General features: G+C 43.6%; 1 protein-coding gene across 2 annotated transcripts in view; it reads right to left on the bottom strand.

Annotated features, from left to right (window-relative positions):
- The window catches only part of MMEL1 (membrane metalloendopeptidase like 1), an 827783-nt gene that overhangs the window by 146603 nt on the left and 655132 nt on the right, over positions 1–26048 (bottom strand). For both annotated transcript variants that reach the window (XM_085609192.1, XM_085609188.1), the window contains exon 8: positions 605–670. In XM_085609192.1, coding sequence (XP_085465318.1) covers positions 605–670 — 66 coding nt within the window. The remainder of the gene's footprint in view (positions 1–604; positions 671–26048) is intronic.

The following is a 26048-nucleotide window of genomic DNA, read 5'->3' as shown; positions in this document are numbered from 1 at the left end:
GTTATGGATGCATGTCGCTGGATGGACAGATGGAAAGCTAGGGACGTCATGGGGCATACAGTTCATACCTTCACCAGGATAATGATAAATACTTTCCTTTTCAAAAGTTACATCATTGCCTGCTTTACATTCACCTTCACCCAAGCAAGGTTGCTTTCCTGGGTTGGTAGAAACGTTTCACCACACAGCGAAATAATAATGTCCCTCATCAAACCAAACTAAGCAGGAAAATGTATTTAGTTGATATCGTGTCTACAAAGCTTAGCAAAATGTAAAGTGCATAGATTTTCCAGCTGGTTCGGTTTCATTATACACTTAAGGCATTTCCATGTCTTCTGAAAACAGGCACATGATTCACAGATATGTCTATGTCTCAAATAATGAGAGAAAAGGGCTGTCCCGGTCTATTGAGTGGTTAACCTACAGGAGTTCTGAATGCTTCTGTTGTGGCTAATTAGTAATTATCACCACCATTTCACTGACATACACCTATAAATAAATGGAGAAAGTTTTGTTCTACATAGACATTTCATAACTAATTAGAGGGTATGGGTCTCCTTGCTACACCATTGCTATATTAAAGTAACCTACAACATTTACTTACCCTTTGATAATTTCCTCCATTAAAATAGTAATCCCTGGAAGGCATTCCCAATACTGGCTGGTCAATCTAAAGGAAAAAGAAAGACATGTCAATTGGTCTTACGAGTACCCTGGGTAATGATCATTTCACTTCTTAGCAACCAGCAAGAGTAGCACCAACATTTCATATAGTATCAAAAACCAATACTGGGTACCTATTTAGCTCTACAAACATCTGAACTTATACTCAATGAGATAACAAACCTTACTATCATGAAAGCCAATGGTACTCATTCAAATTCAAACAACCATTCCAGAATGGGAGGCTGAATAGATCCATTTGGGTTGTAGCTATGACTTACAGCTGGGAAACAACCATTCCAATGCAGTAATGACAACACACTACCTTTACAACGCAGTCATTACAACGCAACATCCTTTACATCGCATGCCATTACAATGCAGCCATTACAATGCGTGTCACTACAACACATGCCATTACAACACATGCCACTACAACGCATGCCTTTACAACGCATTATAAGGTAAGTAATGGGAAATAGTAATTTTTACCCCTACACTATCCAACACTTACCCTACTGTTGCACTCACTGGAGTGGGAATAGTAATTTTTACCCCTACACTATCCAACACTTACCCTACTGTTGCACTCACTAGAGTGGGAATAGTAATTTTTACCCCTACACTATCCAACATTTACACTACTGTTGCCCTAAAAGTATTATGTGTTGTAATGGTATGTGTTGTAATGGAATGCGTTGTAAGTGTAGTTTCTAAAAAGGCGTTGTAATGGTTGTTGCGATGTAAAAACCGTATATTAAAGGCATGTGTTGTAAAAGTTTGCATTGTAACGTGTCCTATTCCTTCCAGCTTACAAACATTCCTTTTTCACTTATTTTATTCTACAACATGTCATTTTCATTCGTTAAGACCATGTAGACCATCATAGGACCATTTGGTACTAGAAAGAACCTGCTACTATAAACCACTCAGCTACTTTGTGCAACACAAGAAGTGTCAGATTTTTATTTACTTTTTGAAGCCCAAAGAATTCCGAACAATAACCACAAGCACATGTCTCCATTACTTTTCTGAGCTACTCTAAATAGCGATAAGGCACATACCTATTATACTAATGGAGTGTACTCATTAATGAGAACCCAACACAAACAGGTAGATGGAGCTGTTGGATGGTAGTAGGTACGTTAATCTATTTAGTTATCTTATTGAGAGTTTTAGAAAGTATTTTTTTTAAATAGCTTCCTAATTTGACAGAGGATGGGCAGCTAAGATCCTAAATAACAGCAACCACCACTTTATTTGTATTGAGATTTCAGCAAGGTCATACATACTAAAGTGATAAAAAAGTAAAGACATGTAATAATGCATCGTATCATATAGTCTAAATGTGAAAAAATAATTAATAAATAATATAAAATAAAGAGAAAAGAGAGAAACAAAATACATCACTAGAGCCAATTAATCCTCAACCAGTTGGCTTAGATTCTTACACCCACATAATGTAGCCTAGGTGACCATTAAAGCAAAAAGGCCTCATGGCTGTGGTATAGTTTTCTTGACAAACAACTAATCACTTCCTGGAGCCAAAACACAGATGATGCTCTTTTTTTATTATCAATCTAGCCCTTTGAGACCACATGATGTGCAATCACAATACAGTTAACCACAAAGGGATTGACTTGCCTTGAAAATATTTTATTGCGATTGATTCCACACATAATACATGTCCTATCTGGGTACAGCAATACTGCCTATTTGAATAAAAATCTATTACAAAAATGTGTTAATTTCTGGGCAATCATAGAGCATATAAATCAAATCTGGATTTTTGCACCAGGAGACACAAAGATTTTGACCCTAAGCCCCTGCAGCCTAACCATAGAGGAGTGCAATATTCTCAGTATGGTATGGTATGACTGACTACACAAATTAGAATATTAGAATATTGAGCGCACCACTGAAGACTATGGAGTAGGGTTGAAGACCGGAGCATCAACGTTCCAATGTTTATTCACAGCAATAGCTGTGAACAAAGGCCTTATGGAGCCCAGGGGATTTCAACCCCCTTGGGCTGCGTGAGGCCTTTTTTTTTTACGAATTAGAACATTCTGGATTGTTCTAATAGCCTTAGAGCCCTCGGTAGTGGGCTCTACCAGCCTTCGCCTCGGGCCTTTAACACTGGAGCGTGCCTTCAATGGGCGGTAGTGCCTGCTACGGCGGGTTCTAAGACTATATTAGATGGTTTAATGTAACACAACAATATCAGAAAATACATCGGGGGAGTGCATGTAGTTCTCTTGTCCAAATAGCTGTAAGTTGCCCTAAACAGAATTGCCAAGAGTCAAATAGTATGCTGAGATCAAGTTGGTGTTCAAAAAAGCTATGACCATTGGGAATTCTGGATTATTAAAGTGGGCATGCTTAAACACTGGTAAGGTCGACCATATCACGCTTGTAGTTCCTCGAAGGTAAGCAGCTTATTTCCACCAATCAATTGTCGGGTCAAATAGATGCCAGGTTGTTACTACACGAAAGGGATTATATTATAAATCTATCATTAATCAACAATTCACCATTTTTTACAAACATGCTTACATAAATGGCATTTGCACAGGCAATTTTCCACAGCTCGAATCAGCTCCCTGATTTCACATTTGCGCGGTACATTACACTTAGCACAACGATTTCTTTAACACTTTTAAACAGTATTTTTCAAATAATTATGTGGCAAAACACTGACTTTATTGCCATTAGAGATGCTCATAGTTGTTTCTCTTGCATATAACAGTTTATTTAGGACTTCCCCTGAAAGCTGATCAGGTCTCTCACCATTATTGATCCTATTTCTTTTTTAGCGTTTTATATAGCACGAACTCGACCTGAAAGTATCAAAGTGCTTTACACGAGCACCAGTTATGTTACAGACGTACACATTCATTTTTTATAGGCACGGGGAGATAAGTGATTTGCCCAGAATCACAGGATGTTGAGCGTCCCTGCCGAGACTCGAACCCAGTCCCCAGCTTCAAGGTCGACCATTCTAGCTATTAGGCTACATACTCCCCCCTCCCCATGCTTCAGACAGAACAAATGTAATAGACTAACATTATTATCGACATACGACCACAAGGGAAATTAAATAAATAATTAATTTTCCCTCATCGCTGTCTGTTGAAATCCCCCCCCCCCCCCCTTTCCCTCCCCACTCGGTCCCACCGCCCCACCGCTTTACCTGCACAGGCCACGGCTGTGAATAAGAATGTCTATAATGCGCAACGAAAGGTGAGAAAGTGGACAGAAACATTTACATTATGGTTGAAACCCATCATTGTTGAAACCAATGCCCTACTCTTTCCATATAAGTATAAGAAACAGTCTGCTCTCATGAAATTTGCCCTGCTGTCCATTTTACGCTAGAGGTCCTCCATTTATCTTCCTTGATGTATTCTTCCATCCCCTTTGCTCTTGTGTGTTCCTGTTCTCAGTTAGCTATTGGAAATCTATTCATGCCTTAATTCGATTCCAGTAGGCCTTTCCATGTCTTTCCAGGTCACTAAAGCATGCATCATCATGCATCACCAGGTCACCAGGTCTCTGTGCAGCTTCCCTTGAGGTCACGGCTGGTGCACCACTGGGAACAATAGCTCATGTCCGGATTGATGCCGTTCTTTTTTACAGTGCCTGTGCCACTTGAAACACTCACACTGCAAATGTGTGGTATTGAGCACAGCATCTGCTACAAACATAGCTTTGCTGTGCATATTTTTAAGATGTTCACTAGGATGCTACAAAGTACAACTGGGACTGAGGTAATGTTCTCTAATTGTTGCCCCTGTTGTACCTTTCCCCCCTCCTGACTTTTTTCACCATCTCTTCTGCCCTCTCAGACCCACATGACCCTCTCCCCCGCCCACCCATTGCCATAGGGAGGGATGGCACAATCTCGAAAAACAATGCAAGAGTGTACAGAAGGCTTAGTGCAGACTGACATAGATGTACAGAGCAAACTAAAGGCCACCATAATACAAGAGAACAATTAAGCCATAAAACCTGCCTCACTGAAAACTATTTAAATTGTTCAAAGTCCCCTTAATAATCTTTTGTTGACCAGCTAATTGTCCCAACTTCTTTTAACTGTTTTCCCTCACAACGCCTTGTTTGGTCCTCTTGAGCTCCCCTACTCTTCTTAATTTATTCTGTAACAGCATTCGAGCTCAACACCATCACCTCTGCACCTTCAGAGCTGGCTTGTTGCTGTAAGGTCCAACCCACCTAAAATTTGCAATAGACAGCCTACCCAGGAAAGATTCTACCCTGGTGGGTGATTTTTTATGTAAGTAAAGCATTGGCTGGTAGCACACAGTTATTTACAAACAGCACATTTTCCAATTAAATGACCCCTAAATGTGCACAGACATACAGTACACACAGTTTAACTGATAAAACTAGATTGTACACATATGATGATGTGTGGAAATCGAGTTTTAGTGCATAATTATTCTATGTGCATCACCAAGTAAAGTTCCTTGATTTGTTTTGATCCTATTAAAATCTCTGTTTTCATTACAATTCAGAATTATAACAACTATGCTTCATTTTTGTTTTCCTGCTACACAAATATATACCCTACAGTCTTTCCTTTTAACTTCCTGCCCCCCCCCCCAGATTGTCACATAATTCACTTCACTTTTCTTTCTCTGACTGCTAAGTGGGAGGAGTTTGTAAACACCGATCTCCATGTCAAAAACATGAGCAGAAACTTGCCAGAAGACTAGCCTGACATTTGACCTCTGTCTGTGAAAAGGAGCAAATGTGACCCTATAAGTAACCAATGTAAAGGCAGGTGTATTTATTGCCCCAAAAATCGGCTTCCGACCCTGAAAGTTTGGGAAACACTGAACTGGCGCACCCCTTGCCCTCCAATCAAATACTCCTGTCCCTAGTCTTTTCTTCGGTCACTGCCCTCATTTCCACAGTTACCTTAAACCCAACAGAACTGCTGCCCTGTACGTTCAGTAAACCACAGACCTGATGAAAACCATCTCACTGCCTGCCCACTATCTCCCCTTTCCTCACCACTCCATATAACATGTCTTGTTCTGTTTTTTTATGACACTATATTGAGGTCATTAATATTATGTCTATGTAGGGATATTTATAAAGCGCAACTGCTACTCCAAGGATTGTCCTGGTGCTGATTAATATTACCCTACAATAACATCACAACCCCTACATAGGTCTGGATCTACATTGTAAGGTAAGTATATCTTTACTTGTCTTAAGACCACCCATATTTACCTCGAAATATGAGTATAAGTGGAGGTAAGAACATTAATTATACACATACATTGCAATCCATTAGAAGGACGATAAAGTGCATTTATAATTGCCATTCATTACATAGAATGCAATATAGTGACCCCCCTATCAATACACAACATGAAGCCCTCAACGCACGGCCTGTCCTCTTTCTCCCTTCGAATATTATCAGTCATCACCTAAAAACCGCTATCCGTTGCAACCATCCCATCTCTTAGATTCACCACTCACACAACTCCTCTGCTCCTCCTAATACGTAATTCAATATAGGATGACTGGTAAAGCCTCTAAACCTATCTCTTTTCTTCCACTTCACCCTCAATTGAAACACATCTTTAAGAATTCCAGACCAAGTGTCCCTGACTCATCATCACTGGTCTATTTTCATGTCTGATTATCTTCCCCACTAATCTGTACATATTTGCTGCTTCAAAACTTCGCCTCTGCCCCATCCGGTATATGGTCTGTCTAAAGGTTGTAGGAGGGAGAATAGATAATACGCCATTCTACCTGCTACTTTAAATCTCATCTAGGCTACCATAACTCGCATCCTCAGTTGACCCACCATCACTCCTATAACTGGCCTCTCATTACCTCTTCATCTGTTGCTTCCAAGTTGTGCCTGCCAAATTGTTCTCTCAGAAACATCTAGATCCCCTATACTTCAAAACACCTTTGAAAATCCACACTAAATAACAATACCTATTTCATGCACTAATATGTCTCTGCTATGATCTCCTGTCTGTTGCAAAAAGCGTATGTCCCTATTACTCCACTTCGTGGCACTAGCTGCTCTCACATACACTACTTTATACCCGCTTAGGGCTTCACATTTTCTTTGCTATAAACATTTTAAGACTGCTGTCACCTGACAGTTTCGAAATGGTGTCAAAACCTGGGCGTCATCTTCCAGACACTCAACCAACAATACATACTCCCAGTCATACCACACCCACAAAACCAACCTTTGCCTTTCCCCCTAATTGCTCATACCACCTCTCTCCTTCTGTCCATCCACAACCTGCCCTTCACATGTGCAGCCTTCACACAATCCAAGCCAGATCTTCTGCTGTGGGCTAGAATCCTCTAAACACACTTTGGGGCATATTTACAATCCCCTATCGCCACCACAGCACCACTTTTAGTATTGTTGTGGTGGTGGCTTTGCCTTATTTACAAGGTAGCGTTAAGCCACTTAACGTGGCTTAACACAGATTTAGAAATAACGCATCCTTTCACGCTGTACTTAGCGTGAAAGGGTAGGGTAATAGGTGTTGTGGTGGGCGTTCCACTGCAGCATCCATTGATTTTGACACTGCCCCCTATTTACAAGGGTGGCATAAATAGGAGGGAGCACCCAAATTAAGACCAGGGAAAACCTGGTCTTAAACAGGCGAAACAAGGGAAATGCTTTACTTCTCCTGGTTTTTGCTGTTTCCATGTGTGCTCTGTTGTGCAGCACATATAGAAACAGCAAATTGCCATTGATTGTTTATTTACAGGAAGGTGAACCTTCCTGCACATAAACAATAAAAATAAAAAGACGTTTTGCAACTTCTATGTGTTCTGCACTAAGCAGTACATTTAAAAGTTACACAACACCATTTAAAGATTGTTTATGTGCAGGTAGGGGCACCTTCCTGTACATAAACAATCTTCCCCTCAACACAGACACACTTGCACTATGGTGCAAGGGTGCCTGTGTTGGCACTAGGCTGCTAAGAGTCTAGCGCAGGGGAAAACGCAGTGCTGCACCATATTGTTGTAAATATGGTGCAGCCCTGCGTTTCTGAAGTGGCGGAGCATGGCCTTAAACCAAGGAGGCTAAGGCTGCGCTCTGCCACTTCGTTGTAAATATGCCCCTTTGTCTATACAATACACCATCAGATGTGCTATCAAGAACCACCCTATTGTTATGCTACATTTTCAGGAAACTGCTTCTTACTCCACTTTACCGTTCTTTGCCACCTACCATATTAACCTCTAATACCCTCCTTCCTTTATGCATTACGGCCATAATGCCACCTTCCTTAGTAACCTCCTAGATGCCATACGCTGTCCCTCATTCCCTGTGCAGCTCTCTTAACCCGTCACTCCACAAGCCCTACGAATCAAGCCACAATCTCATTCCACACCCACCAAAAACAACCTTGACGTTCAGCAAACTGCTAAACAGACTGCTGTTCGACTGCCATGTCACTTTTCAGCAGACATCAACATGCTCCCTTAAAACAACACCTCCACTTGCATTGCTGCTCTCCCTCACCTACACAGTATCCCTAGTGCTTGCCCCGTGAAAGCATCACATTCTGATGTCCCCTCAACGGCCTCCATCAAACAGCCACTCTCACCCACCTCTAACATCAACCCTAGCCAGCCTTACCGCAACATCACCTAATTCAACCTCTGCTGTCTGTTTCCCTGTTTCGAGCCAACAACCTCAGAGGTTCCACTCCACTGTTATTAAGGTCTATCCTGTCCAAGATTCCATCTTTAACTGTATCTGAGGAATTGGGGTAAATCCTGCAGCCATCTGGCAAAAGGGAGAAGCAGCTATAAAATCAAATCTCCAACCCAGTCGTCCTCTCCTCATAATGCCTCAAAGCGGCATCTCTGCTACAATGCCAACCTTTCTCCTCTGCTCCGCAACCATGTCCTAGACTGCTTTCGCCCTTGACGTATTCCGAAGGCTCCATAATGTGCCCTTCTCAAGTAATCGCTACAGCTAGATCAGCCACTGACCATGAATTATAGGTCTCTCTTCCACTATACCTTCTTCTGGCTTCTGTGGCACACCTCACCCCTGCTAGAGCCAATAACTTAATTGAAACCACTGACAATCTCCATGAAAACCCACAGAGGAAACTACCACAACCATTTCCTCTGTTAAAAACCCAAGCCTAAAAATAATGTTTGATTATTGACATGTAGATCCTATGTCCATAACATTCCTTTGTCCTCACAGCATCCCCAGACCCTGCAACCGCTCTTTCCTAGTTCAACACGCTTATCCTTTTTATCCCTCACCCTCTCTTTGCCCTTTGCTATATTCACCCTGTATCCCACTCTGTTCTCTAACTTCTCCCATCAACATTAACATGATTACCCTCTTTCTCTTCTGGACTCACCTTTTGGCACATTTTTAACATTAAAACTGCCATTCACGCTTTGTTATTTCCCAACAATCCTCAGTCTAAAACCCCAGCCCTTGCCCCCTCTAAAATCCAATTTGCCCCCCTTGCCACTTGCTGTCCTTACTATTCCTTCATGACACATTTAAGGCTAGCACTTGATGTCCTTCACCTTCAGCAACTTTTCCCCGTTTTTTAATTCACACAGTGAATGTGGCGTAAAACAGAGAGGGGCCCCCAAACTTTCAATGGGGCCCCATTCTGCCGAAGGTCAATTAAAATTTGTGAGATATAGGACACTCAGGCGACCCTCGTCAAGTTCTGCAGGAGGGGTGGTGCGGGGTGGAGGAGGGCATAATTTTGTGCTAAGTGACTCGCAGTGAAACCTTGTGGCACGCCATCTGGCTGCATACTTTAATCTTTCTACCTAGTCAATGCCAGTTTTTATTTTTTATTTTACGTTCATTTCAGTTGAGTATAACATGGTTTTCAATTCAATTCAATTCTTTATTTATGATTCGGAACTCCAATGAGTTCCACATAAAAGATATACGAGTAAGAAGAAAACATTTCGGTATATAAGATCATATTAACCAGATCATCCTATAGTCAATGCCAATAGCCCATTCCCAGCTGTGGCTCTTATCTTGATCCTTTTAGTAAGTTGCCTCTGTTGCACCATCACCAAATTGTCTACACAATGTCATGCGCTATTCTAATTCATGTACACAATGTGCAGTTCCTTGAGAAATATCATGCCGCCTTTCCCAATAATTCCTGGTACCTCGCTCCTTCACCAATATATATCCCCCAGTACATCGCATGTTTGATCTCCTCGTGCAATCACATCTCCAGCAGATCCTCAAATTGAGGCCATAACAGACACTGGCAGCTCCAACTGGCTGCTGGTGACTCACAGTGCATCTACTGTGACCTCTTCTGCACGCCCCCTAAAAATAAATACACATTGTGGTCTGCCATTAATACAAAATAAAGATCCTTGAGGGACAGCCAAAAGTCCCTGTCACCAACCATGCCTCAGCTGGCATGCCACGGTCATGCCAGAACAACACTGTGACCACAAAGCCCCAAAACCACCTGACTCAATCCCTGGCTGCTAGCCACAACTCTCACTCAAATATGCTACTTTAGCTGCCATTCATGGAATGACCTGTGAGCTCTTGACAGGATCACTTCTTAGCCCCACCTCAGAAGCCTAATGATTCACCCGCCTTCCTTTTTATCCCGCCAAGTCTCACCAATTCTGCAATGCCCAATCGGAACCAGTCCCTCCTCCCCTGCTTTCAGAGAGTCATGCGACACCCCAGCACCATCTGTCTTCATTCCACCTACCCTGTCTGTAACCGTGAAATCCAATCCACCCAAGCCACTGAAATCTTGGTTACTCACCACCCCCTTCCCTGCTGCAATCACTGCATCTACCCCTAAATATCTCAACATGAAATTCTCCCCAGCAAAATAATAGCCCTTTAGGGACACATACAAAAAGCAAATCAGGAAGCCTTACCCTGTGCATCTGAACTTACACCACCTTAAAACATACCACTATTATCCCCAAGCCTATCTTCCTACAACTTGCCTCCCAAACTGCACCACCCTCCTGAAATCCCTAGGGGAAACAATAGTATCCTCATTCCTCAGGCAGTGTTGAACTATAAAGAGTCTTTTCTCATTGGTAATTATCCTGAAGCTCATAGAGCTGCTTTGCACAGTGCATGTGACTACTGCCCTCTCTCTGGGATAGTTACCTGCTTTCTTAATCTCTTCCCAGGGTGTTCATTCTAAACATCGAGGAAAAATGTGTCAGTGTAGGAAACTGGCTCTATATATAGTACACCCAAAATGTTATACTGTGCAGAGAGTCCAGGTATCCCTTCTAAGTAGGTCTTGCTCTAGCAATCCCAAGGTGCTCTCTTAACCCCTTCCCTGCTCATGACGGAACCGTTCCGTCATGAGCCACGGTTGTCGTGTGCTCATGACGGAACGGTTCCGTCATGACAATCCTGCCGGCGGCCGCTCCGCCTGCGCGGCGCTGTTTCCCCGCCTGTGCGGGGCGACAACGCAAATGGGCGGAGTCATGACGGAACCGTTCCGTCATGAGCACAGCTCAACTGTGGCTCATGACGGAGCGGCTCCGTCATGAGCACAGGCCCGCCGCGCTGCCCCCCTGCCCCCCCCAGCGCTGCAGCGGAATGTCCGCAGCAGCGAAGGGGTTAAAGGGTAGTGTGGTCAAGCAGCCTTAGGCTTATCAGAGAGGAGTGTTAGACATCTGCTATACACATACAGTCATTAATGGTACGAATTACGCAATAAGGAAATGCACACCAATTCATAAAAATAACACCTATCTTTATATATATATTTAGGCTCCAGAGTCAATACGATAAGTACGTTTCGAGCTAGAATTATTAGCAGTTTTCAAACTCTGGCAGCATTTTTGTAGAGGTGACAATGTTATCCTATGGAGGAAAAACAAATACTGCAGACAAGTTCCTAACAGTGACTAATGAGAACAATATCCTGGACTTAAGGTGAGTATGGGGCAAGGTCAAAGGCACCACCAACTGGTCACCTCAGGCAGCACTGAGGCGGCTGGGTGCAGAGGTGCAATACAGAGTCCGGTGCCCTGTTGAAGTCAATGGGGATTGGTCCGGTCAAAAAGAAGCTGCCGGATTGGACTGGAGGGCCACTTCGGCTGCACTAACAGGGGGTTCAGATCTTATGATGCTCGGGATGTGGGAAAACCTTTAGTCCACTTCTCTTTGGGCCGGGGTGGTGTTGGGTTCACCTTCCATTTTCTGAACGTCCGGAATTTTCGTACGTCAAGAGAATGGAAGGAATCTTTTGGTGCCGGGGTTCTTGGTCAGTTGAAGGAATTTTACCTAGTAGACGGATCGCTTCTCCGTCCTGTATATTTGACAATAAATCCTGAATTCATCATACCTGCGTATCGACTTCTTTACACTGGCGACGGGCTGCCAGTCAGCAGAACATCCACCTGTGTCATGCGATTCGTTTCCTGCTGTTCGTTCCTGTGGTACCAGACACAGCCTTCAGTCCTGCTCTTCAAATGGACAACTTCCTCGGCTGGAAAGACGCATCCATGCAGAAAGACACCGCGCTTTTCCCTATTTCACAAAGTTTGTAACTTTCCCAACTGCCATCACGGTAGTGTGTGAGTGCACCTCGCTGCCGGCATTCTATCTCCATCTTGTTACTTCTGAGTGCGGCCCACGGTGATCCGCACACCACGGCCATACGTCACACGTTTGACGTCAGCACCCTCACGCTCGGCAGCCATTTTTAAATCAGTCGATACGCAGGTATGATGAATTCAGGATTTATTGTCAAATCAACAGGACTGAGAAGCGATCCGTCTTTTACCTAGTAGACGGATCGCTTCTCCGTCCTGTTGATTTGACAATAAATCCTGAATTAATCATACCTGCGTATCGACTTCTTTACAGGTTGCTGGGTGCAGAGGTGTCCTGAGGCTTTGGGTTTTTGTCACTGGAGACACTCGTGGTAGATGGGTCCTGCACAAAGAGGCTGCAGGCCGTGTCAGGAAGTCCACAGCTGGGAAACGCAAGCTAGGCTTCGAGTCTGGAGGGTCTAGGGACCACGCTGGCACCATTGACCTCCTTCAACTCAGGTTGAGGGGAAAGACTAAAGTTGTGCTTTCTGGTGTTGGGTTTTTTGCAGTCCGTAGTCTTCGCTGCTCTTCTGGGGTGCCTGCAGGATGCAGGGGAGCAGCTCCACTACTTCACAAGAGTTCCTGGGTTTTTAGCTGAAGGCTGGAAGTGCTCCCAGGCTTTTGGAGTCACAGGCAGATGCAGGACGAGTTGTCCTTGGCGCATCTGTCGAGGACAGCTGACAGTTGCTGGTCTTCTTGCTTCTGCAACTCTTCAGCATTCGTCTTCTTCTTTCAGGTTGGCAGGACCTGATTTCCTGGTGCCAGGGACCACCCTAAATAATACATGTGTGGGTTCCAGGGGAGTGTAGGGTAATATTAGCCAATGGACTAATTACCCCAGAGGTCACTATGCCGCCTATATGACCACTTCCAGTGGTAACTGGGCCTAGCCGAAGACAGTCTGAAATTTCATGTCCACATTAGGTAGCCCACATTAGGGGTGGAACTATCCTGAAGGTGAAAACACCTATCTGACTACTAATTTTCCTGCCTGCCCAGATACTAAATGGTACCTGGTCAGGGGGAGTGGCATCCCTGTGAAGGAAGCCAGATTTGCATACCAAAGGCAGCAGTCTCCATAAAGCCCCCTGCCTTGGAATGCAAATTTACAGGTGATCCCACTGGAAAGGGGTGTGAACACCCTCCACTGGCACAGGCTTTGTTTCTGACCTCCTGAGAGCACTGGCCATAACCTCTGGGGGTCAGAAACTCATCTGTGGTGGCAGGCCGGTTGGGACTGGTCAGGTAGCACGCTAGTAGTTGGTAGGCTTTCAGGGGGCACCGGGTGCATGTATTAATAAATCTATCACCGGGATCAGTGTGGCTTCATTAATACAAGATGTTTGATACCAAACAACTTTGGTTTCAGCAATCATGTGGCTAGGTAACTCGTTTTCACTAGTGCCCTGCACATGTACTTAAAATGCCTCACCTGGTCACTTGTACTGGTAGTAATTGAACTGGCCAGAACAGGGACATATCAGCTCGTGCAGATATGTCTCCACATGCAGTATAGTGCACCCTGCCTTAGGGCTGGAAGGCCTGCTGTAGGGGTGACTTACATATACTGTATGCTGTGCCTGTAGACATGGCACACAGGGCTGCATTCCATGTCATGGTTTCTCTTTTGCCTGCACCAAGACACGCAGCCTGCAATGACCCTGCCCTAGGTACCTGGGGTACCATTTATTAGGGGCCAAAGGTATTGCAAATTGACGGAGCAATTGTACAGTTTTGGGAAAGAGATCTGGCACTGGGGACCCAGATAGCAGAAACCCAGTGCACTTTCAGTCACTTTCCTACTGTTAGGTAAAGGTCATCTTCATATGTAGTCATTGCACTTTGGACCTTTGAGGGCCATGTAAGACCTAGGGTTATCAACCCTAATTTCATTGCCACTACACCCAACACAGAATTTAACCTCTCTCTTCCCTCCCATTTTTGTAACCCAAACTGCCCCCCCAACGAAAACACAGTTTATGCTTTCTTTACCGGATTCATTTAATATCAAGTGCACAAATGGGCTTTGCCATCGCCATTCCAGAGTGACTTCTGCAATCCAGTGTATGTGTGGTGCTTATTGATCCCTTTGGTCACCCCCTGCTATTCCCTGTGTACTCCTCAGCCCTTTCACTATGGCTGGTTGTATAGTGCCCATTTCTACAGGTTCCTCGCAGGTGCACTCTTGTGACATACCATACGTCTGCCTACTACACTTGTCGCTCTGGGCTGGACCCAGTTAAGCCTGTACCAAGACCTTTTCTTACAGATTGCTTCCTCCCACTCATCTGGGAACTCCACAGGCATTTTCTATGACTGATGCTATAATGGTTTGGTGGACCTATCTGAGCACATTGTGGTTGGTTGCCAATTTTTACAAAAATAGATGCACATCAGGCAGTGATGTCTGCCACAGGACAAACAGATTCTGTTTTAAACATTGTGCCCGCATCGAAAACATGGCCATTGAAAATCCTGTGCCAGCAGAGATAATACCAGGGTTAAGTTATAGTTTAAGACATAGTGTCCTTCACTGTTCTTGTACAAGTTAACAACGCATAGAAATACAGCATTTTTAAGGCGCTATAAATATATGTGCAATGTTCTTACTCATTGGTTTACTACAATAAGAAAGTTGGCTGTGTAAGACATATTTGCAAATATTTGATGTAATAAATGCCAAGTGGTATATTTATTAACACAACATAAAACAACATAAAACAAAAAGCAGAGAATTACCATGCGAATAAAACCTTCAGGCCCTCAAATATGGGGATTTGGCATTGGTCAGCCCAGCAATTTAGCTTTCTGCGCTGCCCTACACCAAAGTGAAAGGCCAGGAATGCACTGTATTTATGCAATAAGGTGCATTCCTGTTCTTTCCCCCTGCACTGGCGCTGTTTCGGCAGCCTAACACCAACGCAGGCACCCTTGCTCCTTGATGCAATGGTGCCTGTGTTGTCAGCAGGATTGCACCTTCCTGCCCAGAAACAATCCTAAGAGGCATTTTCCTCTTTCTATGCGTGTTGTAGAATGCAAGATAAAGAAATTTCTCCTCGTTACTCATCAACCTTGGGAGGCGTAAGGATTTGGCCTTCCCCAGGTTTACTTGCTCTTGTAAAACTGGGGAAGTGGGTGTTGCGTGGGAAAACCCACTGGAATGCCCATGGGACACCTCTGAAGCGTAGATTGAAGCAATGCAGCGATTTGCGCGGCCTTGTCTTACTCCATATGTATGAGTCCATTCAAAGCCACAAATAGTGTCTTTGCGTGACCTCATAGATATGATTTTGTGATTTGTGCTGCAGGAGCGTCAAAAAAGTGATGCTCCGGCGGAGCAAAGGGTTTGTAAATGTACACCACATAGTCCAGAGCAAAATTGTTTTGCACCATGTAACCACTCGCACAAACGTTAGTAAATCTGCCCCTCAGTATCTTTGGAGCGTGTGCAGCAAATGAGTGCATGTGATATTTGATGCTGGCTCCCTATGAGCAGTTTACTTTGCTCATTCATGCTCTTTTACAGTTTCCCTATTGTTGTGTTTAGGCACTTTACTGTTCTTTCCTGCTCACTCGGCTCACCGAGCTTTTACTTAACACTATAACCTTTTGCATTATTGTTCAGTGAAGTTAAATTGTTTTTGCTGTGTTTTGAAAAGTGTTAAATGGTAATTCAAAATTTACAGTTACTCAGCATGTTTTCCTTCGCAGCCTTTCACTTCCCAGCTGTTTTTAAATAATTTAACGATATATGTTTGTTCAGGAATTATTTAGCAATAATGTTGCAAAGAACTATAAACAGCATTTCATTTCCCTCTGGACCTTTATTGGCTCAAACCCAGGATAATTATTGGCTCTAAACCTTGGATAATTTAGGTTTAACCAGCAATGCAGAACTCAGAAATGGAATTGTTTTGTTCGCATTGGAACAATAATTTTGTGTCTAGCTAATTAAAACATCAATTAAATGAAAGATAAATCAAGTTAAGTAACTCCCAAGATTAGAGACACTTAATTTTTGTCTGCAGCTAATTAAAACACTTGAATTAAATGAGGGATAGATCAAATTAAGTAACTTCTAAGTACTGAGACACTTAATGAAACTAAGGGCCTGGTTTAAATCCTGGCGGACGGCCCATGGATCGGCCAGGGAAAGGGAGTAAATTGCCCTGGTTGTAAGGACTGCCCACCAGATTTATAAATGACCGCCTGGAAGCAATGCCGGGAACCGCCGTGACGGCTACTCTCTGCTACGGGGCTACAGCAGCAGGATGCAGCCCTGTATCACAGAGTATTTCATTTTTCTTTATAAAAAAGAAAATCCCGAATATGATTTTCATTTTGAAAAAAATAATACTAATGCTCTGATCGCCATGGGAGTCTTCTCCCATGGCAGAGGGGGCATTATCATGATTTTACCGTTCCTTACCGCCAGGTTTTACTCGGCAGTAAGAAACAGTAAAAAAATGACTACATATCCGCCCATCTAATCTGGGCGGGCGGGCATGTATCCATTTTTTTGACGGTCTCTACTCCCCAGTGCCGTCAAAAAAGGTTGAATGATACAACCACGTATGCCTAAACAACGCGGTCTGAACCAGGACTGCATCTTTACTAAGCATGCCTTCACCACGCATGCCTTTACAATGAATTGCGCTGTAAAGGCATGATTGGTAAAGGGATGAGTGGCACAGTGCACACCCCAGCCCCCCACCATGCACCCTAAAAACCCGATACCCTAGCCCTGCAACACGCGCCTGCCCACAAAACTACCCCGACCCCAGCCCCACCGCCCTTAGCCCTAAAACTGACCACAATCCCTGAAAACTGCCCCTCCGCCCTGTCCTGAGCCCTAAAGTCAGCCCCCAGCCTTAAAACGTACCCCTCCAACCCCCTAAAGCCTGGCCCTAGCTCCTCTTACCAAGCCACGTCCCGGGACTTCCTCTCCTGATCCCTCCTGTTCCCCTCCCTGCCCACCCGCACAACTAGACCGCTGACTGCCTTAACCAGGCATATGCGTGGTTGAGGCACATGAGTGGTTCAGGCAAGTGCTGTTCCGTCTGCCATTTCCCCCCAAAAAAGTTTGGCCACAGTGGAGTCAGAGGAGTCTCTGCAGAAGGCAAAACTTTTAGGTCCGCCCATAATTACATTTGACATGCAGACCACTATATTGGCGGGGAGGGATCTTCGTCGCCGTTGCAACGGACTACCCTCTAAGCCAATATATAAATCAAGATCTAGGTCGGATTTTAGGTACAGTAAAACAATGTAAATAATAGCAATAACACAAGCATTTGTAAAGCACATGTTCCCTCATGAAGGGTATCTCTAAACTGAATGACATGTTTAGTGTTACCCACCTCAATGGTGCTTATTTTATGAACTTCAGAATGATTAGAGGGGGAGTGGACATGCTGGGATTTGAACCTTGAGGTCAAACACGTACCCTTGCACTGGGTACATTAGTCCACTGATCGGCCATGATCTCTTTGGAAGCTCTGACGCCATGGGTAGTTCACAGCGGCTTTTCACAAAATGTTTCAGGCGTCAGGTTATATTGCCAGCAGTGTCACTTCCACAGCGTTGAAAAGCATATCAATTGCTTACTTTGAATATAGCAAGAGGGCATCATCTTAAGATTTTCAAGAGTTTTACCGGGTGGAAGTCATCTGTGGATGATATTTAGCCTCCATCTGGGACGGTGTACCCACCCTTTGCAATGAGCAGTTCTGTCTCCCTCAGCATAGTTTCCCTTCACATTAAGATTCTCGGCCAATGGGCGAAATGCTGTATTGATTGGATTACTCACTGTTAATTATCCCTATCCCGATCCCTTCCCTCCATCCCGTATTTTCTTAATGAGAGGCCATACCTCCTTTGTCCAACACCCCATATCCAAGTTTCTCTAAATTTCCATGTTGACCCATTACCTCACCCTGCCCAATGCAGAGCCATAGATGGCTCCGGAACCTACAAAACCCGATGGAGGGCTGCACACATACCAAGCCAACATTACAATGAGTGCAGATAAAGCACCTCTAGAGGAGAGGACAGCAGTGTAACTACTGGGGCAAGGAAGGGAGAGTCTTGGTAATGACGATTAACAGTACGCAATCCAGCATATATATTTACTCATTCTCTTTATTTTAACGCTGTGTCTTGATAATATGCCCCAGAGTTTTTTCTCACTAATCGCAGGCTTTGGGACTGCAAAATGGTATTGCAAATCTGGCCCTTAGAGTTTATTGACATAATAGAATTCAACATTAGCTGTTTCTTCCAATGAGCTCTTGTATACTACCTTTTGCAGTAGAGGTTGCTTCTCTATCTGGTGACGTTTCACCAGGGTTTTGTGGTCTTATTCATATTCATAGCAGCCATTTTTTTTAACGGGTCATGCATTCAAAAAGGAAATCCATTTTTTTTTTTACTCAGTCTTACATCTTTAATAATCATGAGCAGTAAGCATTCTAGAATGCTGCTTTGTTTGATGATGTCTGCTTGGGTTTTGAGATGCATTGTCAGGGCCGGCTCTAGGTCGGTGCGATCGGTGCCACCGCCCCGGGCGCTGACTTGGGGTGGGGGCGTCATTTTTGCAAGTGCATTATGATTTTAAAAGCACCTGCTGCCGTATTCATGGCGTTCAGCAGTTTTCAGGCATCAATTAAAATGTCCGGATAACTTCGGTGATTAACCGCCTTCACTGGAGGTATGTCTAGTGGAAGTTTTATCCCAAGGTAGCCCAGAGGGTTAAAATGCCTGCTGCTAAGAACGTGTCCGATGCAGATAACAAAGTGCATATAATGTAAATAGGTCGGTGGGTTACCGCTTCTGTCAGAGAACTCCTTTTGTTGCTTGTTGTTTATAAGTCAAACTCCTAATGTAGAACATTGAGCTATTAACTGTCATCAAAGAGCTGCATGCTAACTGCAACGTATATGTTAGAGTTATATGTTTTTTTGCCTAGTCTTTCATTATGCTAATCTTCCCAAAACTGTTCATAATAATTTATTATTAAAGAGAACCCTTAACAATGATGTTATGTTTTAAATTCTGAATTTGTGCTTTTTCAGAATAAGGACTATATTGCCTACCAGTATTGATGCCATGTCACTCCTACACTACACCTTGTAGTGCTGTCGGGTGTAAAATTTCCTACACACTGATTTACACACATATGATTGTCTCTGTGCAATGTGTGTGTGTTGCAAAGTGCTCTGACACCTTGCACTGGTATGAGTGGCGCTATAAAAGTAAATGAATCTGAGACACAGTGGTTTTGGAGACTCGAGGGGCACTGTTAAAGGGTGCTAGTGAGGGAATCCGTGGCAGAGGTGGCCATTGGGGGGAGACGCCAACAGACACTATCGCACAGGGCGCCACTAGTGTTAAAGCAGGCCCTGTGCATTGTGACACCATTAACCAGCTGGCCCCTTTAAGGACACTTGTCTCCTATTCTATCTTAATTTTAGGCACCATCTTGGAGAAGGGCGGCGCGCTGAGCTATTCTCTATTGTCATGCCAGATATTCTGGTCGGACGTAGCTTTTTGTCTGAAGAGAATAACCTGATATGTTCTAATGGCAATGACAGCTATTGTTCAGCAGCTGGAGGAGGGCGAGCTGTCAGTCAAGGTGATGAGCGCATTCAGCTAGAGCGCGCGTCACATGAAAAGCCCAGGAAAAGAGGAAAGGGCTTAAAATACACCAAAAGTCTGGGAAACATTTAGTATTTCAAAAAACTGACAGGGTTCTCCCAAAAATGGAAATTTCTCAATGGTTCCTTTGATTTAGAAGAAAAGCAGCGCACAGTAGGGAAGGGAGAGGTGTTCTATTTAAAACTGCGGCAACAGATGTAGAGTGCCCTTGATAATGGCACCGAGCGTCTTTGCTCTTTAAGTTACAAGGCAAATAATTTTCTTTAAAGCAGTGATACTCAAAGTACGACCCGCTGGCCGCTTGCGGCCCTCCTGACCTTTCCATGGGGCCCCTTGGTGAACAGCAGCACTGGTAAGCGGTTTACCTTGACTCAGCACTAACATTCAGAAAGGAAGTCCTGCAGCTCTTAACTTTAGAAACCCCTTCATTTTTTCAAGACATTTTACAACAAACTTAACAAGCATTTGCAATGCAATAGGTCTCGCATTTACGGAAGTTTGAGCTATCGGCACTGTAAATGACAATGCCTTTTTTTTATGTTTTGGGTTTTAAAACATAAATAAAGGCATTGTCATTACTAATAGCATAAACTCTCGCAAACGCGAGACCTATTGCATTGCAAATGCTTGTTTATGTTTGATCTGCTTAGCTGGGACGCTGTTCTGATAATGAATTTGCTCCTCCTCTCCAGCTTTACATCGGAAGTAGCAGTACACTTGTAGCTTTCTGAAAAGCTGTCAAGCGGGGGCTCGAGTGGGCAGACTGTCACTCTTCGAGGGAAGGATGGTTGTGAGGAATGTGCGCTGCTGTTTCTCTGTTCACACAGCTCTCCATTGCTTGCTCTCAAAGGCCGATAAGGACTATGATTGAGGGTGCATATTCTGCTTGCTCATGTTGTACCTAAACAGGACATCCTAGATGGAGCAACAGATCTTTGACTAAACAATAAGCTCTTCAAAACAAGCCCAAAGAAGGGGGACGGCGGAGATTTCAAAAATGACAATTAAAATAATGTAAGCGTTAGTAAAGGCTATAAGATTGCCTTTTTATTCAAAGGATTTATTATAGATAAGAGAGTTTGCGCATGTGAGTGTCTTTGGGGAAATGTGTGAACGGCTGTGCGAATCTATTATTGGGTGTGCATAGATGGATATATGAGCAAGTCACTCATGGAAGGATGGTTGAATAGATAGTTGAGTATTTGCAAGAGTAAATGAGGTACAAGTATACGAGTGCATGAATGAATGAAAGGGTGGCTGAGTGCATGGACAAGCGAGTGAATATAAATGAGTGCTACCTGGGTAGATTAGTGGATTATTAGGAGAACGCATAGATTACGGACTGGTGAATCTATGGAGTGATTACTAAGTATGCGAAAATCAATAAATGAATAATTTAATGAGTGCATGGATGGACAAGAGCGCAAGTAGAGGAGACTGGATGGTTATATATGAGTTAGTGAGTGAATGGACATATTTACAAGGATGAATGAGTGGGTGGATGAATGACTGGATGGATTACTCGATGCATAAGGTTATCTTGAGTTGTTGCAGTTTGTGGCAGAGGAAGCTACAAGGTTGGTAGGATATGTAAGACGGGACAATCCAGACCAAATAACACAAGTAAAAGAGCACAGCAGGCTATTCAGAGGCTGTGTATGTGCCCCTAACACACTTTGGACCCAGCTTCATCTCTGTCACATGAACTATTGCGATGCCAACCACCTATCATTAGGGGTTAGACTGGGTCATAACATTATTTGATCACATGTTCATTCAAACTGTAACCTCTTGACAGAGCGCACATAATTGTCACATGTGCAACTGTAATTACCATACACCGGCGGCTATCAAAATACCACCAAATTCAAGAAAAGGAAATACTGTATTTACAGGACGGGGAGTTGGGGGGGGGTTGTAGACAGCACAGTGAAGGGGTGATGCTAGGAAATTAATAGAGAAAGTAAAAATAGCGTAGAAGAGAAAGGATGTATGAGATCTTACTAATATTTAGTATTGTCAGAACTGAAACAATTTTAATTATGTTTAATCACATCAAAATCATTGTTTTTACTCACGGATTGTTTCATTTTTTTGTGGAGTTTTATATAGCGTGAACTAGACACGAAGGTATCAGCGCGCTTTACATGAGCACCAGTTATGTTACAGACTGATTTGAACTGCTAACCAGCATTGGCAACGCGAGTAGGTCTGGCTTGTTTGAATCGCATGTTCTGTGTGATAGGTCTGTATGCAATAGCTCACTTCACAGAGGAGTGACTTAAACACTCGAAATTGTTACTGGAAGTGTGTCATTTCACATTAGAATGTCACTCATAACTGAAACCATAGAAACAATAACAAATAGGAATTAAAAGGCCAGTCTGGGATAAGTCTGGTCTCCAGCTCTGCCCTTGCTGTCCTAGGCTTACTGTCCTATATGCCCCAGGCACGAGCATCAGTTGTGTTCTGGACACATCTGTGCACCTCAATGGCATAACATAGCCCCCCTCCTCCACCCGCCAGACCATGGCCTAAAACCTCTTGACTGAGTCCGGAGGGGGCCCCTCCCGGTACTTTGCAGAGTGTGGGGCGTGGCTCAAGTTTTGTTACATCACGGGTGCGCCTCAAGCGCGTGACATGCCTCCAGTGTGTTTGCGTGTAGCGGGTCTAAATGCACAGTTTATGTGCAAGCTGTGTGTTTTGTTCTGTGAATGCCTGGGTGTGTTTATTTGTGTGCGCGCCTCTTTATGTGGCAAGGCGCCCCTTCTACTTGTATATATGGTGTGCTACGAGCCCGTGCTGGTTTGTGAAGAATTCCATCTAAGGCTGTTGAGATAATTCAGTGGCATTCATGCCACAGGATATGCTTGCAGGTCACCGGTTCGAATTCCAGGTAGATAAAAGAAGTGTGCCTAGAAGCTATTCACGTTATGATATGTGCTACATATACAGCAATTATTGAAATGGAACGCAGGGGTGCATCCTTATGTTATATTTTAACTAGTATTTTTTATGAGTACTCGTGACCCAACAGCATGGTAGTGTTGATCGCTCATAATTTACTAACAAAAGCAAATGATATTAATGCATGTTCTAATTAAGATTGAAAACTGTGGATTCAAATGCCCAGGATTTACACAGAAGGTTTAGGCCCGCGACCCACTGGTAGCACGGCCTGGATTGAAGTAGGTTGTCACGCTGCAAAGGAATGACTGAAGGGTTGTTGTTCAATTACACAGCCGCTCATGAAATATTTCAGTTACAAGCAGGAAGTGGGATAAGGGAGGGGGTGGCAAATGGTGGGCACTTTCGCGGCCGCTTTGATGTTCTCAGTGGCCGCGCGGCTCACTGAGAACATCAAAGCGGCCGCGAAAGTGATCAGCAGGCTGCCAAATGGTGCGCGCGCCCGGCGCTGCGTGTAGCGGGTCTAAATCCACAGTTTATGTGCAAGCTGTGTGTTTTGTTCTGTGAATGCCTGGGTGTGTTTATTTGTGTGCGCGCCTCTTTATGTGGCAAGGCGCCCCTTCTACTTGTATATATGGTGCACTACGAGCCCGTGCTGGTTTGTGAAGAATTCCATCTAAGACTGTTGAGATAATTCAGTGGCATTCATGCCACCGGATATGCTTGCAGGTCACCGGTTCTAATTCCAGGAAGATAAAAGAAGTGTGTCTAAAAGCTATTCACGTTATGATATGTGCTACATACACAGCAATTATTTAAATGAAACGCAGGGGTGCATCCTTGTGTTATATTTTAACTAGTATTTTGTATGAGTACTCGTGACCCAACAGCATGGTAGTGTTGATCGCTCATAATTTACTAACAAAAGCAAATGATATTAATGCATGTTCTAATTAAGATTGAAGTAAGTTGTCACGCTGCAAAGGAATGACTGAAGGGTTGTTGTTCAATTACACAGTCGCTCATGAAATATTTAAGTTACAAGCAGGAAGTGGGATAAGTGAACTAAGAGGCAAGTCAGTTGTCATGTGCACCCTCTGGGCCGTCTGGGTTGCTATTATAAATGGACAACAGCATAGTTTATTAAATCAAACACAAGAGAAGGAAAAGGAGTCAAAGTGAAAAAAAAAACTGCCTAGGATCAAACAATTTTGGCCAAGTGGGGAAGCCGGGATTGAACCCAGGTTTTCTGGTTTCGCATTGTGCAATTTCGCCACGGCTTGTACATGCTTTGCTGCCCCTACACCCACCTTACAAACCCCATATCTCCCGACTGCCACCCTGCTGGTATTAGTGTGGCCGACAGTCACACCACAGACCATAATTGGTGGCCACTCGGAAAATGTCTGTGAATACCCATGCTTTAAAGTACGTATTTAGATGTTTTTAAACTGGCTTTTCCTTGTTCCCTGTCCAGTTCTCATTTCACATAATGGTCTTTGAAAGCAGAAGAATCAATGAGAACGTGAAAGTAGACAATGATTCGTACATAGCACGTTATGTTAGGGCTTAGCAAATGTCACAATTCCCCACATTTTTTAAAATATGAGCTCTGGGAAGCCTACAGCCTTAACTGTTATCTCACAGATTGTTCATGATTAGGGCTCAGGTCTCCTTTTTTCCCCTCAGTTGTCAATTTAGTGCCCAATTTAGAGGAGGAAAGAAAAGGAGAATATACCAGAAATGGTGGATTTTCCATCTAAAGCTCAGGCCACTTAGGGCTTTATTTTGAGTATGATGGATAGGATACTCTGTCACAAATGTGCAGGATCTCCCTTCCGCCATTTTAAAAGTACATCATAGCCTATGGCACTTCTGATGCAGTGGACGAGACATCAAACTCTAAATTACGCCCTTAGTCACCCAGTTATCAGTCCGTACATGACGGACATTGCACTGATGGTGAACCTCCGACTCAGCCATGTGGTCTGATAATGTGTTATGCTGTGACACTGATGGAGCTGCTTGTCCTTTACCATAAGTGGTAATGTTAACACCAGTCGCGGTCCGTGCAGGTAAGAGCGGTGAGGCGGTTGGGTCAGGTGGGGGGGATTTCAACATACAACTGTGAGGGAAAATTATATAAATAATACATTTTCCCTTGGTCATATGTCGAAATCCCCCCCCTTCAAACCTCCCGAAACCCCTTCCCGCCCCCCCCCGACCTGGCCCCACTGCTCTTACCTGCACGGACCGCGGCTGGTTCACACCATGAGAGATCACCATGGAAATGATGATGGACTTTCGCAAAATAGTTTTGCTCATTGTGAGATTTATTTGGAAATGCTAATTGTGTTTTATTCTAGTTCGCTGTACAGGAAATTTAAATTAGCCACACATATGCTAAATTTTTATATTGCGAAATGGAACAAGAGCTTTCATATAAATTGTATGGGTGGGTTTTCTGAAAAACAAGAAATTTAATAATGGATCAAGAAATTTTAAGAAAATGCTAGTAACTGTTGTAATATAGGATCATGAATTAATTAGTGTTAAATGCCCTTAATGAAGAGGTTGAACTAATTTATATGTGGTTTCTACTGTAGGCATATTGTGAAGTAAGGATTTAACGTTTAAATTGTATGGACATAAATGTGTTATTAATATGTATGATTTTTAAATGAAATCTGCTTATAAAAAGGTGAGTATGGCGTCCTTAACTTCCTGGGAAACACTCCCCACCATGTTATGGAGGAGAAATGTATAGCCATCAACATGGTACCTCGACTCTGGGGTACATTATTAATGTCCAAGTTGAATTGTGATAATTTCCAACACCTTACATGGACATTGCAGTAAAATTACCTCAAAGATTTTCCCACAAAGACACATTGATGCAGAAAACTCTACTGCCAAGGCAGCAACCTCAAAATGCAGCAATTTTTAGATTTCCAATATGGCAGAGCACGTAGATTCGCCACACTAGTTGATGCAATTGCATCACCAAGGGCCAGATGTACGACCATAGCATTTTGCGACTCACAAATTGCGCTCATTTGCGAGTCGCAAAATGCTATGTACAACAGTGTAAGAGACACTGTTAGCGATTCCCAGTGGGTTTGCAAATTGAATGCCTCATCAATATTTATGAGGTACCCGCAATTTGCGACCCCATTGGGAATGGCTGGCCCTCCCAG

This window comes from Triturus cristatus, chromosome 1_2 (genome assembly GCF_964204655.1).
Source record: "Triturus cristatus chromosome 1_2, aTriCri1.1, whole genome shotgun sequence".
NCBI lineage: Eukaryota > Metazoa > Chordata > Amphibia > Caudata > Salamandridae > Triturus > Triturus cristatus.
The sequence above is the reverse complement of the archived record's forward strand: the minus strand, read 5'-3'. Positions and strand labels throughout refer to the sequence as shown.